Source organism: Cyclopterus lumpus, chromosome 20 (genome assembly GCF_009769545.1).
Source record: "Cyclopterus lumpus isolate fCycLum1 chromosome 20, fCycLum1.pri, whole genome shotgun sequence".
In the NCBI taxonomy this organism is placed as follows: Eukaryota; Metazoa; Chordata; class Actinopteri; order Perciformes; family Cyclopteridae; genus Cyclopterus; species Cyclopterus lumpus.
The window spans coordinates 4,013,858-4,037,896 of NC_046985.1; the positions used below are offsets into that span (position 1 = coordinate 4,013,858).

Genomic DNA, 24,039 nt, shown 5'->3' on the forward strand with positions numbered 1-24,039 from the left:
CAACAAAAGATATCAATCAGGTGACATGATAACGATATAACTCTGCGAAATGCATTTCAATTGTATTTATTTATTTATTTATATATATATTTATATAAATAAATCCTTACTTTAATTGTGTGTTCTGTACTTCTTTATGTGTCGTCTCACATGGAAATATTAAATACAATTTTTTTTTTTTTAAATGTTCCCAAAATATTTTGCCAGATTTGAAATGTTTTCAATCTCCAGAAAAAAAATGTCTTTCTGATTTTTCGTGGCTTTCGTTCTTTTAGTTCAGTTGTCCTTCATCAGTGAACATTTGATTTCAGGATGTTGATCCTCTACTCCTCGGGACGACTCCCCTCCGGATTCTCCTGATTGGTCACCGCGTCCCACTCCAGCTGGACGCCCCTCTTCCTCAGGCACTGGTCCAGCCGCTCTCGGTCCCGTGAGCCGGCGGTCCAGCGCTGCAGCGCCAGGCGGGTCAGCGCCGGGAGGCGGGGCGCAGAGCAGAGCAGCGCCGGCAGCCAGGCCGAGCAGGGCGCGGAGGTCGAAGGTCGGAGGCTGAGGTCGACGTCCTGCAGCGAGGCCAGGCCTTCCGCCGCGAACAGGGCGGACCAGCCGGCGTCCTCCACGGCGCCGTTGTAGGACACGTCCAGCGTGCGCAGAGAGGACAGGAAGCCACGTCTGCAGGCGGCCGCTGCACCGAGTAGCACCGTTAGTCTGCTTCTTTACTCCGATTCTCACATTCAATACAATGATTATTGCTTGGCATAATAACTTGTATAACTTGATTTGAAGCAAATGAGAATAAAGACTTATTTTAGTCACTTTAAAAGCCGTTAAATGTTTGGTTGTGTGTGTGTGTGTGTGTGTGTGTGTGTGTGTTACCGAGGTGGCCCAGGTCGTCGGTGGTGAGCTCACAGCTGCTGAGGCGGAGCTCCAGGACGACTGACGGCTGCAACGCGTCCAGGAGGAGAGCTAAACGTCCCCCGACCACTTTACACCAGGACACGTCCACAGTGTGCAGGTACGGCACGACCAGAGCTGACACACACACACACACACACACACACACACACACACAAAATGATTAAATACATTTAAAATTGTGTCAAAAGGAGGAATATCCTCCTTCTTCTTGTTACGTTTCTTTCTTCTTGTTAGTAGTTTGCTTTTGTGCGTTTTTTGGGCTCTATTTATAAAATAAAACTATATGGTTTATAAAACGGATTATAATGTGATGTGTTGGTGCAAACCAGAGAAGAAGCAGTAGTTTTGATAGTACTGACAGAAGTACAGTGGTAGAACGCAGTATCAGTAGTATTTGTGCGTACCCAGAGCAGTATCGGTAGTATTTGTGCGTACCCAGAGCAGTATCGGTAGTATTTGTGCGTACCCAGAGCAGTATCGGTAGTATTTGTGCGTACCCAGAGCAGTATCGGTAGTATTTGTGCGTACCCAGAGCAGTAAATGACTCCTGGTTCAGGCTGCAGCTGTTGAGCGGCAGACGCCTCATCTGTGTCAGAGGGAGGGCGGTGACCAGCTGGTGGGCCACGCCCCCTGCCTCCTTATTGGACGACACGTCGAGCTGCGTCATCGCCGCCAGAGAGGGAAGTACCTGGACTGGAGACAACAGGGTCACGTGACAGATGACCTCACGCTCTCCTTCGTGTCAGTTTGTACACACACACACACACACACACACACACACACACACACACACACACACACACACACACACACAGACTTACTCAGGGCCTCCAGGTCGGAGCGCGTGAGACAGCACAGGTGGAGGTCGAGGCTCTCCAGGTGTGTGAGGTGAACCAGGTGGGGCGTGAGGCGGTCCAGGCCTCCAGCCAGACCTTTGTTACAGGACAGGTCCAACTCTCTCACTGAGGGGAGGCAGCGGAGCGAACCACCTGCAGGACAGTGACGGGGGGGGGGGGGCGACGACGAAGAAGAACCAGACTGTTAGTTTTCACGCATATTCTTTTTACCAGATAAGATCCAAAACTCCAGTTAAGGAGGTTTAATTTTCTTTTTTACCGAGAGCGTCGAGGCCGTCCGGCGTCAGACCGCAGGCCTGTAACCGCAGCGTGGCGAGGGCGGTGGCGTGCGAGAGGGAGGCGGCCAGCGCTCTGAAGCCGCCGACGTCAACTTCCTGTGTGAGCTGAGGATTGCAGGAGACGTCCAGCACACGGAGACTGGAGACGGTAGACAAGGTCTCTCCTGAGACATTGGGACGGAAGATGTTACACAAACAACAGACAGGGTGTTCTCTCCCGTGGCATTGTGGGAAATGTAGGACATCTGAAATATAAGAGGATGTCCCTTCCTTAAGGGTAGTATTTGCAGGTTAAAGTCAGTACCCAGTGCAGTGGCATCGGCCGCAGTGAGCTGGCAGGCCACCAGGTGGAGCTCCCTCAGCGGAGGGTGAAGTTTACCCAGCAGGCCTTGCAAAGCGCCCCCGCCGACGCCGCCGTTCCAGGACAAATCGAGGATCTCCAAGAGAGGAACGCAGGCGAGAGCTTCACCTGCAGGAACGCAATATAAAAGCAATTAAATCCATTTGATTCTTTTCTTTGGATTTCACCAAAGCGATCTGAAGCCCGCTCTCTTCTCTCCATCCTCCGACGCAAACATCTGGAACTGTAGAACTACAACTTTATTGATGTGAGGTCGAGGTCAAAGACGCCATCTTGGAATACGATCCATCTTGTTTTGTTTTTTTGCAACCAGTGAACAGGAAATGACCATATCTGGATTGAGGAGTGACGTAGAGACGCCGTATATATGTCTCTGGTGTCAGCTTGTCAATCACATGGTAGCTATACAACCAGAGGAGTCGCCCCCTGGTGGTCAGGAAAGAGAATGCAGCTTTAACACATGAAGCGTAGACTTCTATACAACAGAGGAGTCGCCCCCTGGTGGTCAGGGGAGAGAATGCAGCTTTAACACATGAAGCGTAGACTTCTATACAACCAGAGGAGTCGCCCCCTGGTGGTCAGGGGAGAGAATGCAGCTTTAACACATGAAGCACAGACTTCTATACAACCAGAGGAGTCACCCCCTGGTGGTCAGGAGAGAGAATGCAGCTTTAACACATGAAGCACAGACTTCTATACAACCAGAGGAGTCGCCCCCTGGTGGTCAGGAGAGAGAATGCAGCTTTAACACATGCAGCATTGGCTCCACTTCTCAGAACCGAAGCTCCAACTTCTGATGGAATGAATGGACTTTATTGACCCACCCAGTGCAGAGACGTCAACGGCGTTCAGCCTACAGCTGCAGAGCCTCAGCGCTCTGATCCCGCCCACATCCTGGAGGTGAGAGGTCAGCGCTGTCAGACATCCGCCAATCAGCTCGTTCCAGGAGACGTCCACCTCCTCCAGCTGAGGGAGGAACTGGAGCAACGTCGCTGAGGAGGACGATGAACCATTTTCATACAACTCTTCACTTTTATCTAAATATTTATATTAAATTTAAACATTGTGGATAAAAAATGTTCTCCAGATAATAAGAACAATTATTCCATTGGGTATATTATATATATTATATTGTATATATAACCCGTAAGGTTATATTGTCATGACATTATGCTATGTGAATTATTTTGCCTCTTCAATTTAAAATATTAAAAAAATATTTAAAGATTAATAAAATATATTAAAAATATAAAAACATGAAAAAACGTTTTATTTGTTTATTATAATTAACTTTTAAATGTTATTTATTTATTTTTGTAACATATAACGTCTAGAAGGAATAAAATATAAAATGTGCTAAAACTGGATTTGTGAACAAAAACAATTAAATTCAATGTCTATTAAACTATATAAAAAAATAGATAAAGGAATAGAAAAAAATAGTAAAATATTTTGTTTTATATATTTATTATTTTATATTTTTTTATATAATAATAAATATATAAAACAAAATATTTAAATATTTTTTTCTATTCCTTTATCTATTTTTTTAAAGTCTTGAAGGAAAAATATGAGCATTCTTGAAACAGAAACGGACGTGGTCACCTGACTCCAGCAGGTCTGTAGCTGTGAGGTCGCAGTGAGCCAGACTGAGGCTCCTGCTGTCGGCCTTCTTCCCCAACTTCTGCAGGAAAACACACACCCTGCCCCAGCCGGGGTCCCGCTCGACCACCGCGGCTACGCCTGAAGCACACACACACACACACACATTACACACGCACACATTACGCAATATTACAACCTAACGAGGCTTCATTTCTTAACTTCAGTCTTCCTCTTTTCTTCAGTTCTACATTCATTTACATATATATATATATATATATATATATATATATATATATTTATATATATGCACATAAATAAATAAAGCTATATATGTATAAATAAAAATTGATAAATATACATATATATATTTATATTTATAACAAATAAATTAACATATATATATATATATATATATATAATTAAATAAACAAATAAATAAAGATGTATATATATATATATATATAAATAGAAACTAGTTTATGTCAACTGGGACCGGAGAAGAGCAGTGAACCAGCACAAACCGAACCTGGTCCGGGTCCTTTCTCCTCCACCCCCCCGTTCTCGGGGATCCCCGTCCGGTCTCGGGACAGGAAGCGTCCCAGCGGCTTCCTGTCTGAGGTCGAGCGCTTCCTGCGGATCTGGTTCATGATGAGGTCCAGAGGGGAGCGCCTCAGACCGCCGCCGTCCCGCCCCCGCTGACCTTCTGACCAATGAGAGGAAAAACTATTTCACCGCTTGAATGAACTGATGAACACATCTCCATCCTTAAAATGTCTTTGAGTCCTTCATTAAATTAAGATGAATTCATTACAAATGCTATTATTCAACGGGTGTTAAAAGTCTGTACACATTAAGTGGTTTTAATTTGCATGTTAACAAGGTTATGAATGTTTAATTATTATGAATAGATCCATTAAATGTATATAAAAGCCCAATAAATGACCCCCTCAGAGGGACATAAACCTCAAAAAGGGAAATTTGCGATTAAGGTAATTTCACAATAATAAAATCAAACAAAAGACTTTATTGATCGATAGAGGAGATAAAGATAAAGACACAGCGAGGAAGAAAACTTAAACCATAAATATCAGTTAACTAAATATGGGAGGAGAGTTAATGTCATGTTTTCATTAGAAATTAAGCTGTCAAAATAGATTTATTATTTAAATAATGTCAGATTTTTCTTTTCTCCTCCAACTATATCCAGTATTATAATAATATAAACACAAACGTGATGTAAACATATTCATGAAAACAATTTTTATCATTAAAAATGAATAAAATCAATTAATAATAATAATAATAATAATAATAATAATAATAATATTTATAACGTTTAATAACTAGATATTTACTTTTTCTAATTTTAGATGAATTAAGAGAGTCTAAATAAAAGAGATAACAATGTATTAGTATTATACATTTAATTTAATTAGATTAATTTTAATATAAGTTATTACAAGTCCCTCAATCAATCTTCTGAATCAAACTATCAAAATATCTTAAATCCCATTTAAACATTTAAACGATAGAAATTTAATAACAAACCTAAATGGAAGAAGTGAAAAAGGGTTTTTACAGACTTTATTAAAAGATAATATGAATTATTATGGATGTGAAGTTCTTCAACACAGGAAGTATAGTGCATGTACTACATGTACTATAGTGCATGTACTATATACAGAAGAATAAACCTTACCTGCAGACTCCATGTGACGGTGTGAAGAGCTGAGCTCCAAAACAAAATTAAAATAAATAAATAATAAAAAAGTGTTTTTGATCAGTTTGTGATGCGTTCACGGACCCTTTGTTCGGAGACGTGAAGAGATACAAACAATAAGAAATAAAACCAGAAACTGTGCATGAACTAAATCACACACCTAAAGCTTTACCTCGCGCTGCTTCCTCTCCGACTGGCCTCATTTACCACCTGGGTGACGTCACGTCCCGTGCTCGTCAGGTGGATCGTCCCGGAAGTGCGGCACCGCCTTCAATAAATGTTGCAAACGTCGCTCTTGATCTTCAGTACTTTCTTTAAAGCAAAAACAACTGTACTGGAAGAAGTACTATAGTAATAGTAGTTATACCACAGAGTATAAATACTCTAATATGAATTATGCAAGAAAAAGCATTTATGGTCGATTTGATAATATTACCTTCACCTGATAAGTCTTGTTGATTTATATATATATATATATATATATATATATAAACAATATGATTTATATATAAATAATATATTTTATTCCATATTTCTAAGGAAAATTAAGACCTAATAGATATGGGAGTGATAATATATATATTATAGTATATTAGGATTAATATAATTACATGATACAAATATAGCATTATACTATCAGGTGTTGCTATTATTTTGGCCAAGCCATTATACCATGTTACATTAAATAACAGAAGCACCTTTCAGTGTAAAACCTTTATGAAGGGAGGGTTTATTGGACTGTTGTATTAGTTTTAGCTCGGTGTACCTAATAAACTGGCACCTGAGTGTGGATACATATCAGAGGGTAAATGAAGCATTAGAGAACAAAATTACATTTTAAATAATCTAACTGGGCTTTAATGTAATAAACTGGAGTCCACATTTAATGATCATGTTCTCCACTCATCCATTAAATATTTGGTTGTTTGCAAAACAAAACAAATCCATCAAGACTGTCGGTCTATAAAACGTCAGAAAACACAAAGTCACCCGTCAGTCTCCCGAAGCTTCACTTTATTTTGTCACGTAAATAAAATAAAATCCTCACATCTGAGAAGCTGCAACTAAAGAAGTCTTTGATCTTATCACAATATATTTCCCATAAAAGATTATATAAACATAATTAAGACACTCAAGTATTAAATCCGTTTAGTTAAAAAAAAAAGTTTTTAAAAAAAAGGTAAACTTGTATTTTCAGCTGCAACAAAATGAAACCAAACATTTCTTCCAAATGTATTTTATTAGTTTTGACTGAAATCATTTCTGTACTGAATGAACCTGCACATGACCCTCCTCCTCCTCCTCTGCTCTTCTACAGCAACAAACAAAATAAAATTAAAAAACTAAAAAAAAACTGGTAGAAAGGCTGAACTGGACCTCCTTGTGTCGCTGCTGAGGAGGAGGAGCAGAGGGAGGAGGCATCTTTAAAACCCCGACATGTCCTATTCTGTTCCCTTCCTTCCTTCCTTCCTTGTGGGGAGGAAAAAAACAAAAAAGAAGAGTGCGATGTTGTTTGTGATGGTTTGTGATGTCCGGCTGACGGGAGCACCGCTTCTTCCTCAGTCATCGTCCACTGTGGGCGTGATGGTCACGCCCCTCCTGATCTGCCCCCATCCAATCAGACTGAAGAACACAAAGGGGGAGGAGTCAATCAGACAGCTTTCACAGCAGCAGCGAAGTGCTTTTAAAAACATTTATTTCCCCGTCGGTGCTCGAACAAGATTCTCAGCTCCTTTATTTAGTGAGAAGGGATCTTTAAACATGTTTATAAAATATTATTACAGACTTTATGAATGGTATAATTTGTAAAAAGTCTTATTCGAGCCAACAGTAGCAGCTTGTGCTGGAAATGAGTATCCAAATAAATACATTTACAAAAACAGCAAAGAGTTAAACAAATATTTCCCTGACGAGTCGCACGTAAATAAAAAGGTTAAATCCTCTCATCGCCCAGTTCCTCACCGCCAATGTTTCTCCACACGTCGGCTCAGAGCGATCTTCTCCCCGACCTCCGTGCAGACCGGGTTGGTGAGGACGATCTTGGCGAGGTCGGCCTTCACGGCGCTGACGCGGCCGCCCGTCGACAGCGAGCCGATGTTCACCATCAGCACCTCGTTCTTGGAGAGCTTCTGGACCTGCGGAGACGCGAGGAAGATAACGGGGCGTTCAAGCGCTGTTCTGCTCTGGAAGTTTCTGAGGATGTCCGGACAGCATTTTTATTTTTTACCTTGGCGGCCTTCTTGTCCCCCTCTGTGCGGACTCCCAGCAGCCTCCTGAGCAGGAAGTAGGAGATCTCCAGCTCGGTGAAGATCTCGGGCAGCGCTCCGACGGCGCCGAGCACCTGACCGACCATACGATCCGCCCGGCACAGCGTCGGGTCGATCTTAGTGCCCACACCTGCACACAAGAGTTACTAGAGTCAGTCTCCGTCTTCCTTATCTTTCCCTCTCTCCATCTTCTTTCTCAGTCTGTCTCTCTCCCCCCACCCCCAGGTCACATAAAAAAATCCCTCTCTGCGTGGACGTACCTATGAGGCCTCCGGGTGCAGCGTACTGCAGGTCGTTGTGCTCGGCAAACAGAGAGACGATCTTGGAGAAGATGGGTTTGCACATCAGCTTCCCTTCGTGGTCTTTGGACACGATACCTGGTCGCACCTCGATCTCCTGACCCACCTGGAGGATCACACGGGGGGGGGGGGGGGGGGGGGGAAGGAGGAGGTTATTGCATCGGATCTAATCCTGTGTAGCGGTTAAGATGTTTTTCTCCAAATGTCTGCAACGCAAGTCAGTTTACATAAACACTGATACGCTAGTTGGGCAGATTAAATACATTTTGAGTCTCGTGCCTCATATTATATACAATAAACACTTGTTTATCCGTCTTCCACTGCGACACAGAAGCCACGTGCAATGTCTAACAACGCAGAGCCGTTTCAAATGTGCTCCGAGTATCGAGAACCAACGTCACCTTGAGGACGCCCTTCAGGATACTTCCTCCCGCCACGCCTCCTTTCAGGTCATCGACTTCGCAGCCCGGCTTGTTGACATCAAACGATCTGATGACTGAAACAACGTTGTGTTAAAAACAACAGGAAACGAACGAGCGGGTCAGTAAGAAAACACGACCCGAGCGTTTCAGCTCTCACCGATGAGTCTGGGCTCGGAGATGAAGTCTCTGATGGGCACCGGGATCTTTTTGACGATGTACTCGCAGACCACCTCGATGTTGTACTTCAGCTGTGCAGAGATAGGAATGATGGGGGCGCCCTCGGCCACCGTGCCTGCAGGACAAACATCACGCATCAGGACACACAAGCGAGTTTAGAGGAAGACGAAAGTGACCCGAAGGTCAGCTGAACTCGACGGTGCAGACGCCGTGAAATCTCACTAGTCAACAGTCACTGTCTTATTCTGGTAGAAGACGAGAAGTGAGAGTTAAATAAACCTCCATAATAAATGGGTTCCTTGAAGGTAACGTAAGTAGCGTTGTGTTTTGTCCCCCGATGGACCCGGTTACTTAAAGCTTTTTATTCTCGTCTTTATAAAGTACACATGTTGGATGACAGCAAGTACACCTCACCCATCTTTTAAAAAAAAAGGTGGTTAAGGATTCGGGTCTGACCTCGAGCCGAGCGGCTTGCTTACATGTTGATGTAAATTATTCCATATTCAGCTTGATGTAATTGTGTGCTAGTTGTGCGACAGAAGTTTTATCATTATTTTTATTTCCCAGCATCAAACTAAATTAGTTTGTCGTGTTCCAATTTCAAAAAGGAGGTCAATTTAAATTCTGAGTATTTGTTGATGGTTCGTGGCGACTCACCCTGCACGAAGGCGAGGATCTGCTCGTACTGCTCTTTGGCCTGGCTCTCCTTCACCAGGTCGATCTTGTTCTGCAGGATGAGGATGTGCTTCAGCTTCATGATCTCGATGGCCGCCAGGTGCTCCGACGTCTGGGGCTGAGGACACGACTCGTTACCCGCTGGCCGACAGAGACGAGAACCAACAATCAGATGACTTCTAAAAAGTAAAACTGGGGGCGAGGGGGGAAGAGAGAGTAAGTAACACAGACTTACCGATGAGCAGGAGGGCTGCATCCATGACGGCGGCTCCGTTCAACATGGTCGCCATCAAAATGTCGTGACCAGGACAGTCCACAAACGACACGTGTCTGCAAGAAAGAAAGAAAAAGTCCAACTGATGAAAACAAGATTTATTTTTACAGGGAAACCGATGCCAACGTCTTTTGGGATGCGACCTCTTTCTCTCTTTCTCGTCTCACCTGACCAGTTTGAAGTTGCCCTTAGTGCCGGGGATGTCGGAGAGAAACTCGTCGGGAGTGCTGCTGCCACACGACCGGTAGCACTCTGGCCTGGGACAGCTGGGGTCGTCCAGCTTATAGACCTAAAACACGGACGCGTCGAGTCCCTTTTAATGCATTTCCTCTCAATGTTTAACAAAATATGAGACTAATATGAAACGGAGAACGGAACTTTAAAGAGGTCAAACGTTTAAGCCCAATTGGGACTAAGCAACAAAAATCCTGTCCTTATTCAGGAGTTTAAAAAAGTCAAACTAGGCCTCTTACCTTAGCGTTAGCATATCCAAGCTTGATGGTGATGTTCCTCTCCAGCTCATTCTTGAACCTGACGGTGTGAACGCCGGAGATGGCCTTCACCACCGTGGACTTCCCGTGGGCCACATGACCGATGGTGCCTGGGGAGGGAGACGAGCGTTAAAACTCACACTCATTTCCTTCGCCCGATCAATAATTGCCCGACGTCTTACGTACCGATATTGATGGTGGCCTGTCTGCTGATGATCTCTCGGGAGAGAGGCGTCAAGGTGGACACGTTCTGCCGAAAGAGAACTCGCATTAGGGCTCAACACACGCTGAAAACACACTGACCATCCCTTTAATCCTGCAGATGAATAGACACAAAGACAGGCGGCCTAGAGACCGACTCTGCAAGCGCAACCACGTAAAAACCAGCACTGTTGTTGTTTGTGTTTTGCACCCAATACTGAACTTAAATACCATAATATATTATCTCACCACATACTTTGTTTACATAACACTTGACCAACTCACTGACACTTTACCTCCCAACATTGTCCTTTAATTGCTCTAATATAGCTTCAATTTTAACATCTATTGGTACTCTAGTTGTCTGCACCATATTATGTATTAATTATCTTCTCATCTGTACTTTATGTCTTTGTGCTGCTGCAACACCTGACGTTCCCCTCTGGAGATCAATAAAGGCTTATTTAAACATGTTGTACAGCTTTCTCCATCGCTCTACTTTACATTTCATGAACATATAAATAAATAATTACAGGAAGCATGCTTGGAATTGATACCCAATAAGCACTATAATTGACCAGAAACTGTAAATAACCTATGAGAGATATATTTATATAATTTACAGAACTGATATTCATCAAATGTTCATGTGAAACATTCACATTTATTTAGATTTTACTTCATGCCAACTGATATGGAACAAAGATGGCGACGATCACGTCGCACGTAAATACACATCACACACGTTCAAACGGTTGGTTTCGTTTGGAACAGTTAACGCCATTTAATTGTGACGACAAAATCCGCGTACAGTTAACGTTAAATTTAAAAAAAAAATAAGAACTTAATGGCGTGCGCTCTTCCCCGCCCCGTCGGGGCCTGCAGTCATGTGCCGGGTGGCCGCGGCGCAGCGCCGGCTACCGTTAACCGTCACGGACGTTGGCCGTCGGTGACGTTATTTAGGTCAAACCAACGGCCAGAGATAAAAACACACAACGCTTTTCTTTTGTCGAAAAATCGTTAAACTGACACTTACAAGAGAACGGAGGTCTTGTCGGGCCAGATGAGGCTGACCAAGCGTTGTACCAGACTCGTCACCCGCCATCTTGAATGAAAAGGGGGATGAATAAGGTGGCCACGGAGAATGCCTGATCAATGCTATTTCTCTTTTCCAACAATCAGTTATTCACGTTAAATTGTGTATAAATGATGATGTGTGGGTTGAAAACTAAATATATTTAGCACAATATGGCGGTTGTATATTTATTTTCGCTGGCAGATGTAAAAGAAAAAAACGGGTTTTGCTCCTCGCGTGACTCACACAACGGGGTCCTTTCAGAACGTCTGATGCAATTTTACAGTAAAATAAATTCTACGTAATGAAGCTGATGTTGTTAACGCAGCCCTAAAATCGTATAGAACCTCCGAGTTCAAGTTTCAAGTACATTTTCCTTTCCAACAAAAAGTAAAAGAAATATATATTTATACATGTGTCAGGTCCGTCGTTGTTTAGTGACGCAATCAAACAGCTTTCTGTAGTTCGGTTGTGTCGTTTTGTAGTTCTGTTTTTTTTTTTATCCTGTAGTTCCAAGTTTGCAGTTGTGTCGGTAGGTTTGAAATAATTTAATTAGATTATATTATTAAATGAATAAGTGAATCTGCACCTTTTGAACACAACTGAAACACCATAATTTCTTTATTTAAAAAACTATATATTGTTGACCCCCATATAAACAATACACCACAGGTGGGCTGTATAGAGAGGAGTACAGTAGGCTCTGAAGAGAGCAGTTTTAACATCTTCTATACACATGTGAAATTTAAGTGCCAGCATATTGGCTTGTGTATAAAGTTTGCAATCCTGCCACTGCACATCGTCATCATCAAATTTCCCCCCCCCCCCAAAAATGAAGGAAAATGTAGCTTCTGATCCTCCTTGGTTTTAGCTATCATGATAACACTCTTTTTAGAGTTGAATTTGATATCATAGTGCACCCCATACCTTGAGCAGACTCTGTAAACCAGCTTTATAAGGAGACAGGACCACTAAGTCGTCAGCGTAGATCAGATGGTTAATAAGACTTTCCCCCACCATGCCTATCTAAGAGGATTCATTCTAATACTTTTAGAAAGTATACTGGCCAGAGCCATTGGTCGGTAATTTTCAATGCTGGATTGGTAGTTTAATTTACTACAATACATCATATAAGCACTCCATACATTTTTTAATTCTAAAATGGAAAAAATGTATTAAGTAAAGCTGCCAAATAATCGTACAATAGTAACATTGTAGTGGATAAAGTGGCATGAAAACCAAATACTCAAACACTAGTGCATCAAATCTGTGTACTATACTTAAATACACTTAGTCACATTCCCCCATACTATTGGTTTTAAGTCGTATGATTATATATCCGTTAAAGGAATTTTTACATATTTTACTTTTAAAATACTGTTATGTTTGTTGTTTACGATATTTTTCATTAAATCATCTCTCGATTAGTGCACTATGTTTATTATTTTAATATTTGTATTGTTTTATTATGTGAATTGTTATGCACCATTCACCTCGTCACATTCCTTGTATGTGAAACGTACTTGGCAAATAAACGATTCTGATTCCGATGCAGGACTTTTGCAGGACAAAACTACAACTACAACTACAAAAACGGTCGCGAGTGATACATCTTCCTCCTAATACACGATCCTTGCTGCACCGCACAACGCCCTTGAGTTCCGCCCAAAAGGGAAATGACGCCGGTGCAGAAAATGGCGTCCGCAAAGCGCTGTGGTTTGTTATCCCGTTTAATTTAGAGCCGGAGTCGGGGGGGTCTCTCTTCGTCTGGCGCACGGACGACAACATGGCAGTGCACCGCTGCCGTCCGCCTTTCTCGGTTCCGGAATAGAACCCGCAACTTCATGTCCGAAGGAGCCAGTGCTGCCTGGTCGAAGAGGGGTTGTGGGGATTCGCACCGCCGAGGTGAGACGGCGAGATTTTAGTAGATGAAGCTACAACAAAAATAATAAAGTGGTTCCCCCCGGGTTTAGCAGGGTCGGATCCCCCCCACCTTCCTGTCACCGCCGCTGAGAATCGTGACAGTTAACGTCACCAGCTTCGCCGTAAAGCAAATTATAACATACCCGTTGTGTGTGAGCCTTTGTTTTTTTTGTGGGGGGGTGCTCTGGTGCCGTAGCATGTAATATAATCTGTCGCATATATACATGTTTTAACTTACAATTAAAACACACTTTTTAAAAAAGCGACTGGCTTCTCAAATGTAACGTTGGGCTGCTTTACGTCAGCGTGATGTAAAGTTAGTCATGGTAACCGGGTGAGCTAGCGTTAGCCATTTAGCTTCGCCCTGCCTCTCTGACCGCGTTACTCTCCGCTTCTCTCGTTGTCGTGACCCAACAACCCCCCGTTTACAACCGGGCTGCTGTCAGTGACGGTTCAGTGTGAGTGAACCTCCGCTGCCCGTCAACCTGTTGTTGTCTCGCCCCCCTTTTCCCCGGGAGGTGAGCACGGGTCGGGTCAGGCAGTCGGTCAGACACCTCTTCCTGGTGCAGAACTGCGCCGAGATTTCCCCTGGTTTAAGGAGCCTTTTTAAGTGCCTGTTATCACTGAGAACAGCAGGAAGTTTGAGCTCTGCTGTGACCCTGAACACCTCTTGCTAACATAACTTTCCACTGTTATGTCTGAAAACCACTGTGCAATAAAACTATTGTAATTTATTGATTTGATGATGTTTTTTTTCTTAATCGAGATCTAATCAAATGTAGTCTGGTGCAACTATTTAACACATACTTGTTTTATAGTTGCCTTGTGAGCGAAGCTTTTGGATTATAGGGCTGTTGATTTAAAAACAAAGACAGTAAATCAGTTATTCGATTAGTCAAGGTAGGCAAAGTTAATTGTTTCTGTCGTTTTTATAAACAAAAATGTCAAACATTTGCTGGTTTTCTTTTGTCGTGACCTGATATTAAACTGCATGAATAATATGATAGAAATGGGGGACGTGCATTGTTTTATTACGTTTTGACATCTGACAGACTATTATAAATATACTTGGCAGATTGACGAATGCTTAAAATAATCTACTGAGGAACAAGGACAATAAAAGCAAGGCGTGTCTTATCGTTGGATTTATCTGCTTTGATATTTGTTGATATTCACTGTCCTGACGGTCTCTTGTGTGCTGTTAAATAGTTTAAGCTCACTAGTTTGTAACTTCCCCGGGCAAAGAAACAGTTGTAAAAGCTGCCAGAGAGTAATTATGTCTGTTGCTTCGGATGTAAAGTTTTACCAGCGCGTAACAGACACATTGCAACCTGCAGAAGTGTGATCCTAGTTGCTATTGGCTACTGTGTGTTGCTGGTATGTGTCAAGGCTTTGAAACTCAATAACTCTGCACGAGAAGTAAAAGTGAGATTTTTCATTATTAATGCATTTTCTTTGTTCTTTATTCAACAATTACCCATAAATTGTGAATAAGAAACTGCAGAATACACTTAAACTAACATGCCAGGGGTGCAACCGCAGAGAATAACAAATACAGATAGAAATAAATACATTAAAAAGGGGACAGTAACTGTGATTTGAGAAATTACACAAACATATATCACGTGTTTAAAAAAAAAACAGCTTGTTTTTATAGAAGAGATGACGCATTACGTCAGCGCCCACAACGCTAAGTCATCACCTGCACATGTCAACGATCATAAATAAATGTCAGGAGGGTGATCGATCATTAATTTATAGCGCTCTTATTAAGACAAATGGATTACAATTGAAGGATTACTTTTTTATTTGCTTGTGACATATGTTCAAAGTGTGCCATGTCAATCCTCATTATGATTCATTACTATTACAGGTTAGCAGTGATGCATTTATTAATCCAACAGCTAGAAATAAACAAGAAAGAGTAACTCGATCAATATATATACACAGTAAATGTGTATATATGGTATAACTATCTGCGTATATATGGTATAACTATCCGTGTAGATGTGGTATAACTATCTGGGACAGTTGAAAGTAGAAGTTGGGAAGCTGAGGATGAAGTTATCATCCTATCGTCCTCATTGCTCTTCTTCTTGTCTCCTCTGTTAGAACCAGGGAAACATAAACACAGGAAATGCGAGCGGCCGCTTAGCGCTCAGCCGCCAAAGCCTGTGATTGTTCTCCCGGGCTCCAAAAGGTACGACTCCACCTCTCCCCGTCACTCTTAACCCGGCCTCCATCTTCCCCATCGTTCCTCTCCGTCTTCCCTCCGATGCTCTGATGTTATGAAGCTGAGCGTCACCTTTTTGTGCACCTTTTGGGACCAGAGTCAGCAGCTTAAAACATGTTTAAACAATACTATATTGATAAAAAGTCAGTGTTATTACAATTACATTACTGTCTTGTTTTGTTGCTGTAAAGTATTTAAATATACAGTTGATCTTGTGAAGTTTGACCCACATTTCTACAGGAAAGTCTTTTTTTATATTCCTTTTCATTAACTGCTCAGACGGCCATTTTGGAAATAGTTAGTTTAATTGGTTGTTGGCTATTTGGCCGTCGTTTACCACTTTTTCTAAATAAGGTTTTTAAGTTGGAGGTTTGTTTCCAACCCGTCTGACTGATCATATTTACACACCTGTCATGTTATGTTATTATTACTGATGAAAAGGTAATAAAGTGTAATAATCTTTTAACCTTAACTTCATTAAGAGTTTTAAATAATAGCCATAAAGAATTTTCCTGCATTTAACACCTGTCTGCAGGAGACGTTCCACAGTCACGTGTGCAAAGATATTTGACGTGCACAGAAGAAGTTTTTGTTCGGCTCTTGTTTATTCCAGTTTGCAGACGTTCGTGCTTTAATGCGTCGGTTGTGTTGACTTTGTCGTCCAGGTGATTGACGCTCAGAAAAGGGACATTGTTAGCATCTCCCGGACACAAGGGGCACTGTCCTCTGATTGGCTCGGACAACCCCCTCTGACATGCCCGTGGCCAATCAGAGGTGAGTGTGCTGTGTGTGTGTGTGTGTGTGTTTTTTTGTTTGTTTTTTTCATTTATGAATGACTGACTGTGGGTTTGTGGAGGCAGATGATGTGTTTTCTCCTTTTTTTTTGTCTGCAGAAACTAAGTAAAAATTAAATATACGCTTTGTGTGTTCACTTTTTATCTCACGCTGGAGAAATTAGATGATGATGATGATGCTGCTGCAGGATTTCTTTCCTTTCTTTTATTTTTACCGACCTCACTGTGTTGCAGTGGAGCCAGTTATTTCCCCAGCGTGACACACACACACACACACACACACACACACACACACACACGTACACTGCTGATCTTTTAATGCAGCCAAACGTCCTCTTGAATGCCCCTTTGGACCCAGATGTACTTTATACACACACACATATATTCTTTACCTTCGGGGAAACTCGCAGCGTTGTTTCTGCTGAAAGCATTTATATATATATAGGTGTTGAGTTCATCTGAGTTGAGTACAGCTTTTTATATATTTGTTCTAACTCCACCCCCTCCCTCCTGCTCCTGCACTTTGCCCTCCGTCATGCCTCCAGGTGTGTTATGTCGGGGGCAGATGTGGAGGTGTACCTGTCCCAGGTGCACGACGGGAGTGTGTCGTCGGGCTTCCGGGCGCTGTACGAGGAGCGTCTGCTGCTGGACGTCACCCTGCTGATCGAGGAGCACCACTTCCAGGTATTTGTTTTTCAGGATGTGCTTTTCTACCACACAGAAATGTGAGACGTAAGCGCTTTGAGGATTCTGAGCATGTGGCCCGGGACCAGGACTCGGTGTGACATGTGGAAACAAGCAAAGATGCAGAAGTAGAAAAGTCTTTTGCACAAACCCGTGTCCATCCTCCTGCAGGCCCACAAGGCGCTCCTGGCCACCCAGAGCGACTACTTCCGGGTCATGTTCACAGCAGACATGAGGGAGCGGGACCAGGACAAGATCCACATGAAGGGGCTGACGGCCGCTGGGTTCGGCCACATCCTCCGCTTCATGTACTACGGCTCGCTGGAGCTCAGCATGCCCACCGTCCAGGAGATCCTCCAGGTGCGCCAGTTCCTCACAGCATCGTTGTCGTCGGTCCAGAAGCAGCGTTTTAAACATAACCTCCTCCGTTTTTCTCGTCCTCCTCCTCTTCACTTCCTGTCCCGGCAGGCGGCCATGTACGTCCAGCTGACGGAGGCGGTGGAGTTCTGCTGCTCCTTCCTGCTGGCCAAGATCTGCCTGGAGAACTGCGCTGAGGTCATGCGCCTCCTGGAGGACTTCAGCGTGGGCGTGGAGGGCGTCCAGGAGCAGCTCGACAACTTCCTCCTCGACAACTTCGTCCCCCTCATGAGCCGACCCGACTTCCTGTCCTACCTCAGCCTGGAGAGACTGCAGGTCCGGTTGTTGTTTTAATGCAAAGAAGTTTGGGAGTTTGTGGAGTTGGATTGTTCGACTTTCTCGTTGCCTGCTTTCAGGGTCGCAAAAATTCCGTCATCTATTAATAGCTGTAATTTATAATTTATCTTATTCTAATAAGAAGCACGCTAAAGTTGTATTTAAACGTCTCTATCTCTCTATCTCTCTCTCTCTGTGTGTCTGTCTCTCTCTCTCTCTCTCTCTGTGTGTCTGTCTCTCTCTCTCTGTGTGTGTGTGTCTGTCTCTCTCTCTCTCTCTCTCTCTGTGTGTGTGTGTGTGTCTGTCTCTCTCTCTGTGTGTCTCCCCCCCCCCCCTCTCTCTCTCTCTCTCTCTCTCTCTCTCTCTCTCTCTCTCTCTCTCTCTCTCTCTCTTCAGGCGTACCTGAACAGCGACGCTCTGAGCCGCTTCCCAGAAATCGAGCTGTACGAAGCCGTCCAGTCGTGGCTGCGACACGACCGGCGGCGCTGGAGGCACACGGACACCATCGTGCAGTCCATCCGCTTCTGCCTCATGACCCCCGCCAACATCTTTGAGAAGGTGGGTGCTGCTTTTTATTTTTCTCTCACATATTTGACTCCGGAAATCATTGTTGTTGTTTTAATTTTTTTTTACGTCCTCCTCGCCGCAGGTGAAGACGTCGGAGTTTTACCGCTACTCCAGACAGCTGCGGCAGGAGGTGGACCAGGCGCTCAGCTACTTCCACGATGTGAACCAGCAGCCTCTGGTGGACACGCGCTCCAACCGCATCCGCTCCGTCCGCCCGCAGACCGCCGTCTTCCGGGGGATGATCGGTCACAGCATGGTCAACAGCAAGATCCTCCTGCTGCAGCGCCCAAAGGTGTCCGCTCGGTTTGTTTTTACGCGGCACGACTTCTGACCGGTTCTGTAAGCTGACCTTTGATCCCTCAGGTGTGGTGGGAGCTGGAGGGGCCGCAGGTGCCGCTGCGACCGGACTGCCTCGCAATCGTCAACAACTTTGCCTTCCTGTTGGGCGGCGAGGAGCTGGGGCCCGACGGGGAGTTTCACGCCTCCTCCAAAGTCTACCGCTACGACCCTCGACAGAACTCCTGGCTGCGCATGGCCGACATGTCCGTGCCCAGGTGGGAGGAGCCCAGAAGCTCTGGGTTCTGTTTTTGCTTATTTCAATCTGTGATTTTTTAATTTTTTTTTTAAACGTGACTTTTCTGATCACCACTAATTATATCGGACTCTTAATCTATCGACGCACATTGATGTTGTTTTGTCCGTCTGCAGGTCGGAGTTCGCCGTCGGCGTCATCGGCAAGTTCATCTACGCCGTGGCGGGCCGCACGCGAGACGAGACCTTCTACTCCACGGAGCGCTATGACATCACGGAGGACCGCTGGGAGTTCGTGGACCCGTACCCCGTCAACAAGTACGGTCACGAGGGGACGGTCCTCAGCGGCAAACTGTACATCACCGGCGGCATCACCTCCTCCTCCACCTCCAAACAGGTGTGCGTGTTTGATCCAGGGCGGGAGGCGGGAGGAGGTGCGGGAGGAGGAGGAGGTGCGGGAGGAGGTGGTGGCGGCAGCTCAGGCGGGTCAGACGCACACAGGACACGCGCCGGCCGCGGCCCGCCGCTGCCCGGCACGCACGCCAGCTGCTGGGAGAACAAATCCAAAATGAACTACGCCCGCTGCTTCCACAAGATGATCTCCCACAACGGGAAGCTGTACGTGTTCGGAGGCGTGTGCGTGATCCTGCGGGCGTCCTTCGAGTCCCAGGGCTGCCCGTCCACCGAGGTGTACGACCCGGACACGGACGAGTGGACCATCCTCGCCTCCATGCCCATCGGGCGCAGCGGCCACGGGGTGGCGGTGCTGGACAGGCAGATCATGGTGCTGGGCGGCCTGTGTTACAACGGCCACTACAGTGACTCCATCCTCACCTTCGACCCCGACGACAACAAGTGGAAGGAGGATGAGTATCCCAGGATGCCTTGCAAACTGGACGGTCTGCAGGTGTGCAGCCTGCACTTCCCAGAGTACGTGCTCGAGCACGTCAGACGCTGCAGCTGAGGCCAGAGAGCCTCCTTTTTTTAATAGAAATGGGAATGTGCCGTTCAAGGACTGGAGTCTCTTCCCTCCGTTGGGAGATCCGGTGGGGGAGGGCGAGGAGGGTGGGGACTCTTCTGATGTGCGGGCTTTTTAAAAAAAAAGTGGAGACCAGCACTTGCCTTCAGGTGAGGGGAGAACGTGGCCTCGTGTCACACGGCCTGTCAAAGCGCAACGCGGTGAAGACGTTGAACATTTTCAGAATTAGCTTTTCTCAGAAAACCTTTAAGGAAGAAAAGAAGAAAAAAAAAGAAGAAGAAAAAAGGTTAAATTCTGCTGGTTTATGTTTGGACTGTGGTCAGTTTTCCTATTCTACTACTCACCTACTGTATTTAGGCTGTCCAGTCAAGCTTATCGCAGAAACGCACTGGAAGCGACGGATTCACGCTTTTTAAAAATATGTCTTATTGCGCCGGTCGAACGACTGGCAGGTTTCTCTATTTAATTTAAAGGCAAACAAACATCCTGTGTATCGTCACTCGAGTAAAAAACAAACAAGAAACGCCCTCTAAGATATATATTACAGCAAGTATGCGATTGAGTATACGAACACGTTGTTCACACTATATCCTGTAGTGCAGCTCCTCCGGACGCTTTGACCACGTTGTTGTTGGAAGCTGCTTCAAAAGTCACAAATCTGCTTCCAGTGCGTTCCAGCTTTTAGTCCTAACTCTGCTCTTTACTCCCAGATATCCACCATACTGTGCTCATGTTCATATAACATTACAGAGTCTTGAGTGTGTGAGTGTGTGAGTGAGTGAGAGCTGAATGCAAGACTGAGAGGAAAAAAAGAACAAACATACCACACGGTACATGAGGGCATTCATTCATTCATTCATTCATTCAGCGATGACGTCATGGTGGTGACGGGTGCTTTTATTTTGGCGATACCGTGCACAGGAAGGAAAATATCTTTTCTCTCAGCTCTGAATCCGTCTGGTCACTGTTAGTGCTTTACCTATACGCTCATCTACATTCCCTGCACTTTATTATGATTGTTGTTATTGTTATTATCGGTTCCTACGGTGGCTGTAAAGGCACATTTGACCAGCACTTCAAAGCAGCTGCAGTGTTACACACGTTCAGCACCTTCCGGCTCGATGAACTCTGAATGCGTCCTCCATTTATTTATTTTTTTTAATATGCAGCTCGTTACAATATTTAGGAAAACGTTGGGCCTCGTGCAGGAACTTCTCCTCCGAGTCTGATTCGTGAACTCTCGTTGTAACAAGAACAACAACAAGAAGCTTCCTCCGTTTTGTGGACAGAGTTGAATTCACAGGAACAACAAAAAAAAAAGTTACCAAAGATTTTTTTAAAGTTCACAGTTCACTCTGTGGAGCTCTAGGCTGTGCCTACATGTACCAGAATGCATTGCACACGAGAAATACGAGCTGATAAATAAACTAACGTAAACTCGCTGAAATATTCTCGCACCTGAACTGACAAAATGCAGCCGTGCACGTTCCTAAATTCACGTTTTCTCTCGTACGTAACTCGACGACGGTAGAAAATCTGATAATTTTCCCTCTTTTTTTTTTTTTAAAGGACCTGAAACTGTTAGAAAATAAATAAATAACGTCTTCCTGAAGCAAAGCGGAGGTTTTTCATTGGGTGCTGGAGGAGAGACTTTTCCAAAAACTACTGAAATATATATATATATAATATATATATAATATATATATATATATATTATATATATATTTAACATTTTTAATAGGCAGTGATGATGATGATACAGAGAACAGAATATACCTTTTGCATTATTTATCATTTATTTATTTTTCTTATTTTATTTTTTTGCTCGTTCAGGTTGCGAGGTATTTTTTTCTGGACTCGTACGACAAGTTTCCTTTTTTTTTTTACATTTCATTATTGAAACGAGAGAAAAGTAAAAACTCTTTTACTTAAATCCGTTTCCTGCGCGAAGCCCCCTTTTATTTTATTTTTATTGAGCTGTAAATTCATCGTGTTTTTTAAAACCAAGTTTCAGTGTGTGTGTTTGACTTTAAGCTCGTAATCAACCAGCAGAGCAAAAAAAGTGTGTCCACCAAACCAGTCGTCTCTGAGCTCGTCCTCTCCAGATGTTTATTTATTTTTATTTATTTCTATTTCATGAAGCCAACTGTGAAAAAGGGCTAGAGCGCACACTGCTGCAGTTGTGTCCGTCGGCCGCGTGCTTTTAAGTTATTTAAGTTATTTTTCTCTGAAGTGTCGCTTCCACCGAGCTATGCAGTAAAAAAAAAATCATTATTTAGGGTTATTTATTACAACAGTTTCACGGTGAATCGTTGTTGTTTTTGTTTACGTTGTCTTCTGCACGTGGCTCGTGTTGGATGCTCGGAGGACGCTCTTCCTCCCGGTGTCAGAAGGGTTAATGATGTTGGTTCCCAGCAGATTGTGAAGGGTGCACATTTAAAATGTAATGTTCGTCACACTCGAGGTTTCTTTTCCAGGTTTTCTTCGTTTCTTATTCGTGTCTTTTGCTTCAGTGACGTCCACAAACGACCTCTTGACCTTTACGGTGTTTACATGTGACGCTGTGGTTTTAGGGGGGGGGCGGGGCTTCAAAGCCTGGACGTCTTGTATTGGGAACACGTTGAACTTCAAAGGGGGAGGTGTTAAACGGCATCAGAGCTGCAAATAATAAGTATTATATTATTGTTTAGTCGGTGAAGCCACAAGTGACGTCTTTTAAAAACAGTCGAAAACTCAACTGTTGTAAATGACGACAAAAGAACGAAAATATTTAAATCCTCAGATTTTGTTTGTTTTTGATGGCTAAAACAATGATTACATGATTGTTATTTATTAAAATATATAAATTAACTTCATTGATGAGTCGACTCATCGTTGCAGCTCTGTGACTGTTGCTGAACAAACGTTTCGCTCGGTTTGAGGAACACAAAGTAAATAAAGTCGAGTTTCTTTCTTCAAAAATTATTTTTTCCTGCTTTCAATTTTTTAAATTTATTTATTTTTACAGTTTTTCAAGTTCAAAAGATGTCGTACCCAAAAGTCTTATTCTTTCCCTCTCTGTGGTGTCGCTGATTTCATGAACATCTCATCTTCCTCATCTCATCTGCTCCTCTTCCTCTCATGTCGCTGTTAAAAGAAGAAACGTGTAACCAATAAAGTACTACTGTCCTGATTTATGGCACATTCAGTCATAGCGCAGCGTCCTTTAGTCCACCAGTCTCCAGTCTGTCGGTAGGAAAACAGAATAGAGGATTTAAAAAAAACACAAAAAACATACCTTGCTGCAACGACTGTATCCGAAAAAGAAAGTAAAATCAGATTAACATACTTTATAATCTGAGTAGAAACTCTTTGGAAACGATTTGTAACTTCTTTCCAGAAATAAATGTTCATATTGGTCAACTTTCAGATGCCTGCCGAGTGATTTTATATCTGTGTGTGTGTGTGTGTGTGTGTGTGTGTGTTTCTGACTCTTCTTGTTTGTGACTATTCTGTATAATGAATTAGTTGTTAGAATATTAAACCCTTTTTATTATTGTCCCTGCACATATAAAGCTTGTATCAAAGCGTGTAGCTGTAAATATTGTGACGACTAGAGCTGCTTCTAATGATAATTTAGTGTTGATTCTTTTTTTTATTAATTATTTGTGTTTTAATGTCAAAATAAAATAAAAACGTATAAGAGATTAAAAATATATATTTTTATGACAAACTACATAAATATAGGCACTTTGATTTTGAGTATTTCCATTTTCTGCTACTATATACTTTACACTACAATTTGGAGGTAAATATTGTACTTTTGCAGTCGACTGCATTTATCTAGTTGCTGTAACTTTGCTCATAATATAAATTATAATTAGGTTTAGCTACCCAGCAATATGTAAAATGTAAAACGTAAGAATGCATCAATAATTATAACCCAATAGTATAATATTTAATGTTATCTTTGCATAATGAGTACTTCTACTTATGGTTCTCGTACATGTATTTCTATGCAAACTTTTACTTTTTTAGT

The 24,039-nt window shown here is 43.2% G+C and overlaps 3 protein-coding genes across 5 annotated transcripts; 1 reads left to right on the forward strand and 2 right to left on the reverse strand.

The window, feature by feature from the left end:
• Window positions 1–147: 147 nt before the first annotated feature.
• On the reverse strand, window positions 148–5,922 carry lrrc31 (leucine rich repeat containing 31). The gene is made up of 11 exons (XM_034559902.1): window positions 5,909–5,922; window positions 5,716–5,744; window positions 4,543–4,719; window positions 4,017–4,154; window positions 3,236–3,403; window positions 2,355–2,519; window positions 2,032–2,214; window positions 1,737–1,904; window positions 1,444–1,608; window positions 874–1,029; window positions 148–682 (listed from the first exon to the last, which is right to left on the reverse strand). Exons 2-11 carry the CDS (start codon window positions 5,726–5,728, stop codon window positions 324–326), a joined length of 1,692 nt encoding a protein of 563 aa, XP_034415793.1. The 5' UTR covers window positions 5,729–5,744; window positions 5,909–5,922; the 3' UTR covers window positions 148–323.
• An 811-nt stretch (window positions 5,923–6,733) lies between these two features.
• eif2s3 (eukaryotic translation initiation factor 2, subunit 3 gamma) lies at window positions 6,734–11,856 on the reverse strand. The gene is made up of 12 exons (XM_034559716.1): window positions 11,579–11,856; window positions 10,528–10,591; window positions 10,324–10,451; window positions 10,018–10,139; window positions 9,812–9,906; window positions 9,559–9,717; window positions 8,882–9,016; window positions 8,704–8,798; window positions 8,264–8,408; window positions 7,964–8,133; window positions 7,699–7,871; window positions 6,734–7,359 (listed from the first exon to the last, which is right to left on the reverse strand). The coding sequence occupies exons 1-12, from the start codon at window positions 11,645–11,647 to the stop codon at window positions 7,296–7,298; spliced, it is 1,419 nt and encodes a 472-aa protein (XP_034415607.1). The 5' UTR covers window positions 11,648–11,856; the 3' UTR covers window positions 6,734–7,295.
• A 1,410-nt stretch (window positions 11,857–13,266) lies between these two features.
• Window positions 13,267–23,429, forward strand: klhl15 (kelch-like family member 15). 3 transcript variants are annotated; one of them, XM_034559719.1, is made up of 10 exons: window positions 13,267–13,522; window positions 15,653–15,740; window positions 16,439–16,547; window positions 17,113–17,251; window positions 17,423–17,611; window positions 17,720–17,944; window positions 18,341–18,502; window positions 18,594–18,803; window positions 18,875–19,065; window positions 19,220–23,429. In XM_034559719.1, exons 3-10 carry the CDS (start codon window positions 16,528–16,530, stop codon window positions 20,004–20,006), a joined length of 1,923 nt encoding a protein of 640 aa, XP_034415610.1. In that variant the 5' UTR covers window positions 13,267–13,522; window positions 15,653–15,740; window positions 16,439–16,527; the 3' UTR covers window positions 20,007–23,429. The 3 variants fall into 3 exon arrangements, with proteins under 3 accessions (XP_034415610.1, XP_034415609.1, XP_034415611.1); XM_034559718.1 differs by lacking the exon at window positions 16,439–16,547; XM_034559720.1 differs by lacking the exons at window positions 15,653–15,740; window positions 16,439–16,547.
• Window positions 23,430–24,039: the final 610 nt, after the last annotated feature.

Coding starts and splice junctions, on each gene's coding strand:
- lrrc31 (XM_034559902.1), bottom strand. Junction 4,155..4,542: donor GGAGAAAGGACCCGGACCAG/GTTCGGTTTGTG, acceptor TGTGTGCTTCAG/GCGTAGCCGCGGTGGTCGAG. Junction 2,520..3,235: donor CGTTGACGTCTCTGCACTGG/GTGGGTCAATAA, acceptor GCGTTCCTGCAG/GTGAAGCTCTCGCCTGCGTT.
- eif2s3 (XM_034559716.1), bottom strand. CDS start 11,647: ATGGCGGGTGACGAGTCTGGTACAACGCTTGGTCAGCCTCATCTGGCC. Junction 8,409..8,703: donor TCCTGAAGGGCGTCCTCAAG/GTGACGTTGGTT, acceptor GTGATCCTCCAG/GTGGGTCAGGAGATCGAGGT. Junction 7,360..7,698: donor CGTGTGGAGAAACATTGGCG/GTGAGGAACTGG, acceptor TGTGTTCTTCAG/TCTGATTGGATGGGGGCAGA.
- klhl15 (XM_034559718.1), top strand. CDS start 13,462: ATGTCCGAAGGAGCCAGTGCTGCCTGGTCGAAGAGGGGTTGTGGGGAT. Junction 13,523..15,652: donor TGGGGATTCGCACCGCCGAG/GTGAGACGGCGA, acceptor CTCCTCTGTTAG/AACCAGGGAAACATAAACAC. Junction 18,503..18,593: donor CCGCCAACATCTTTGAGAAG/GTGGGTGCTGCT, acceptor TCCTCGCCGCAG/GTGAAGACGTCGGAGTTTTA.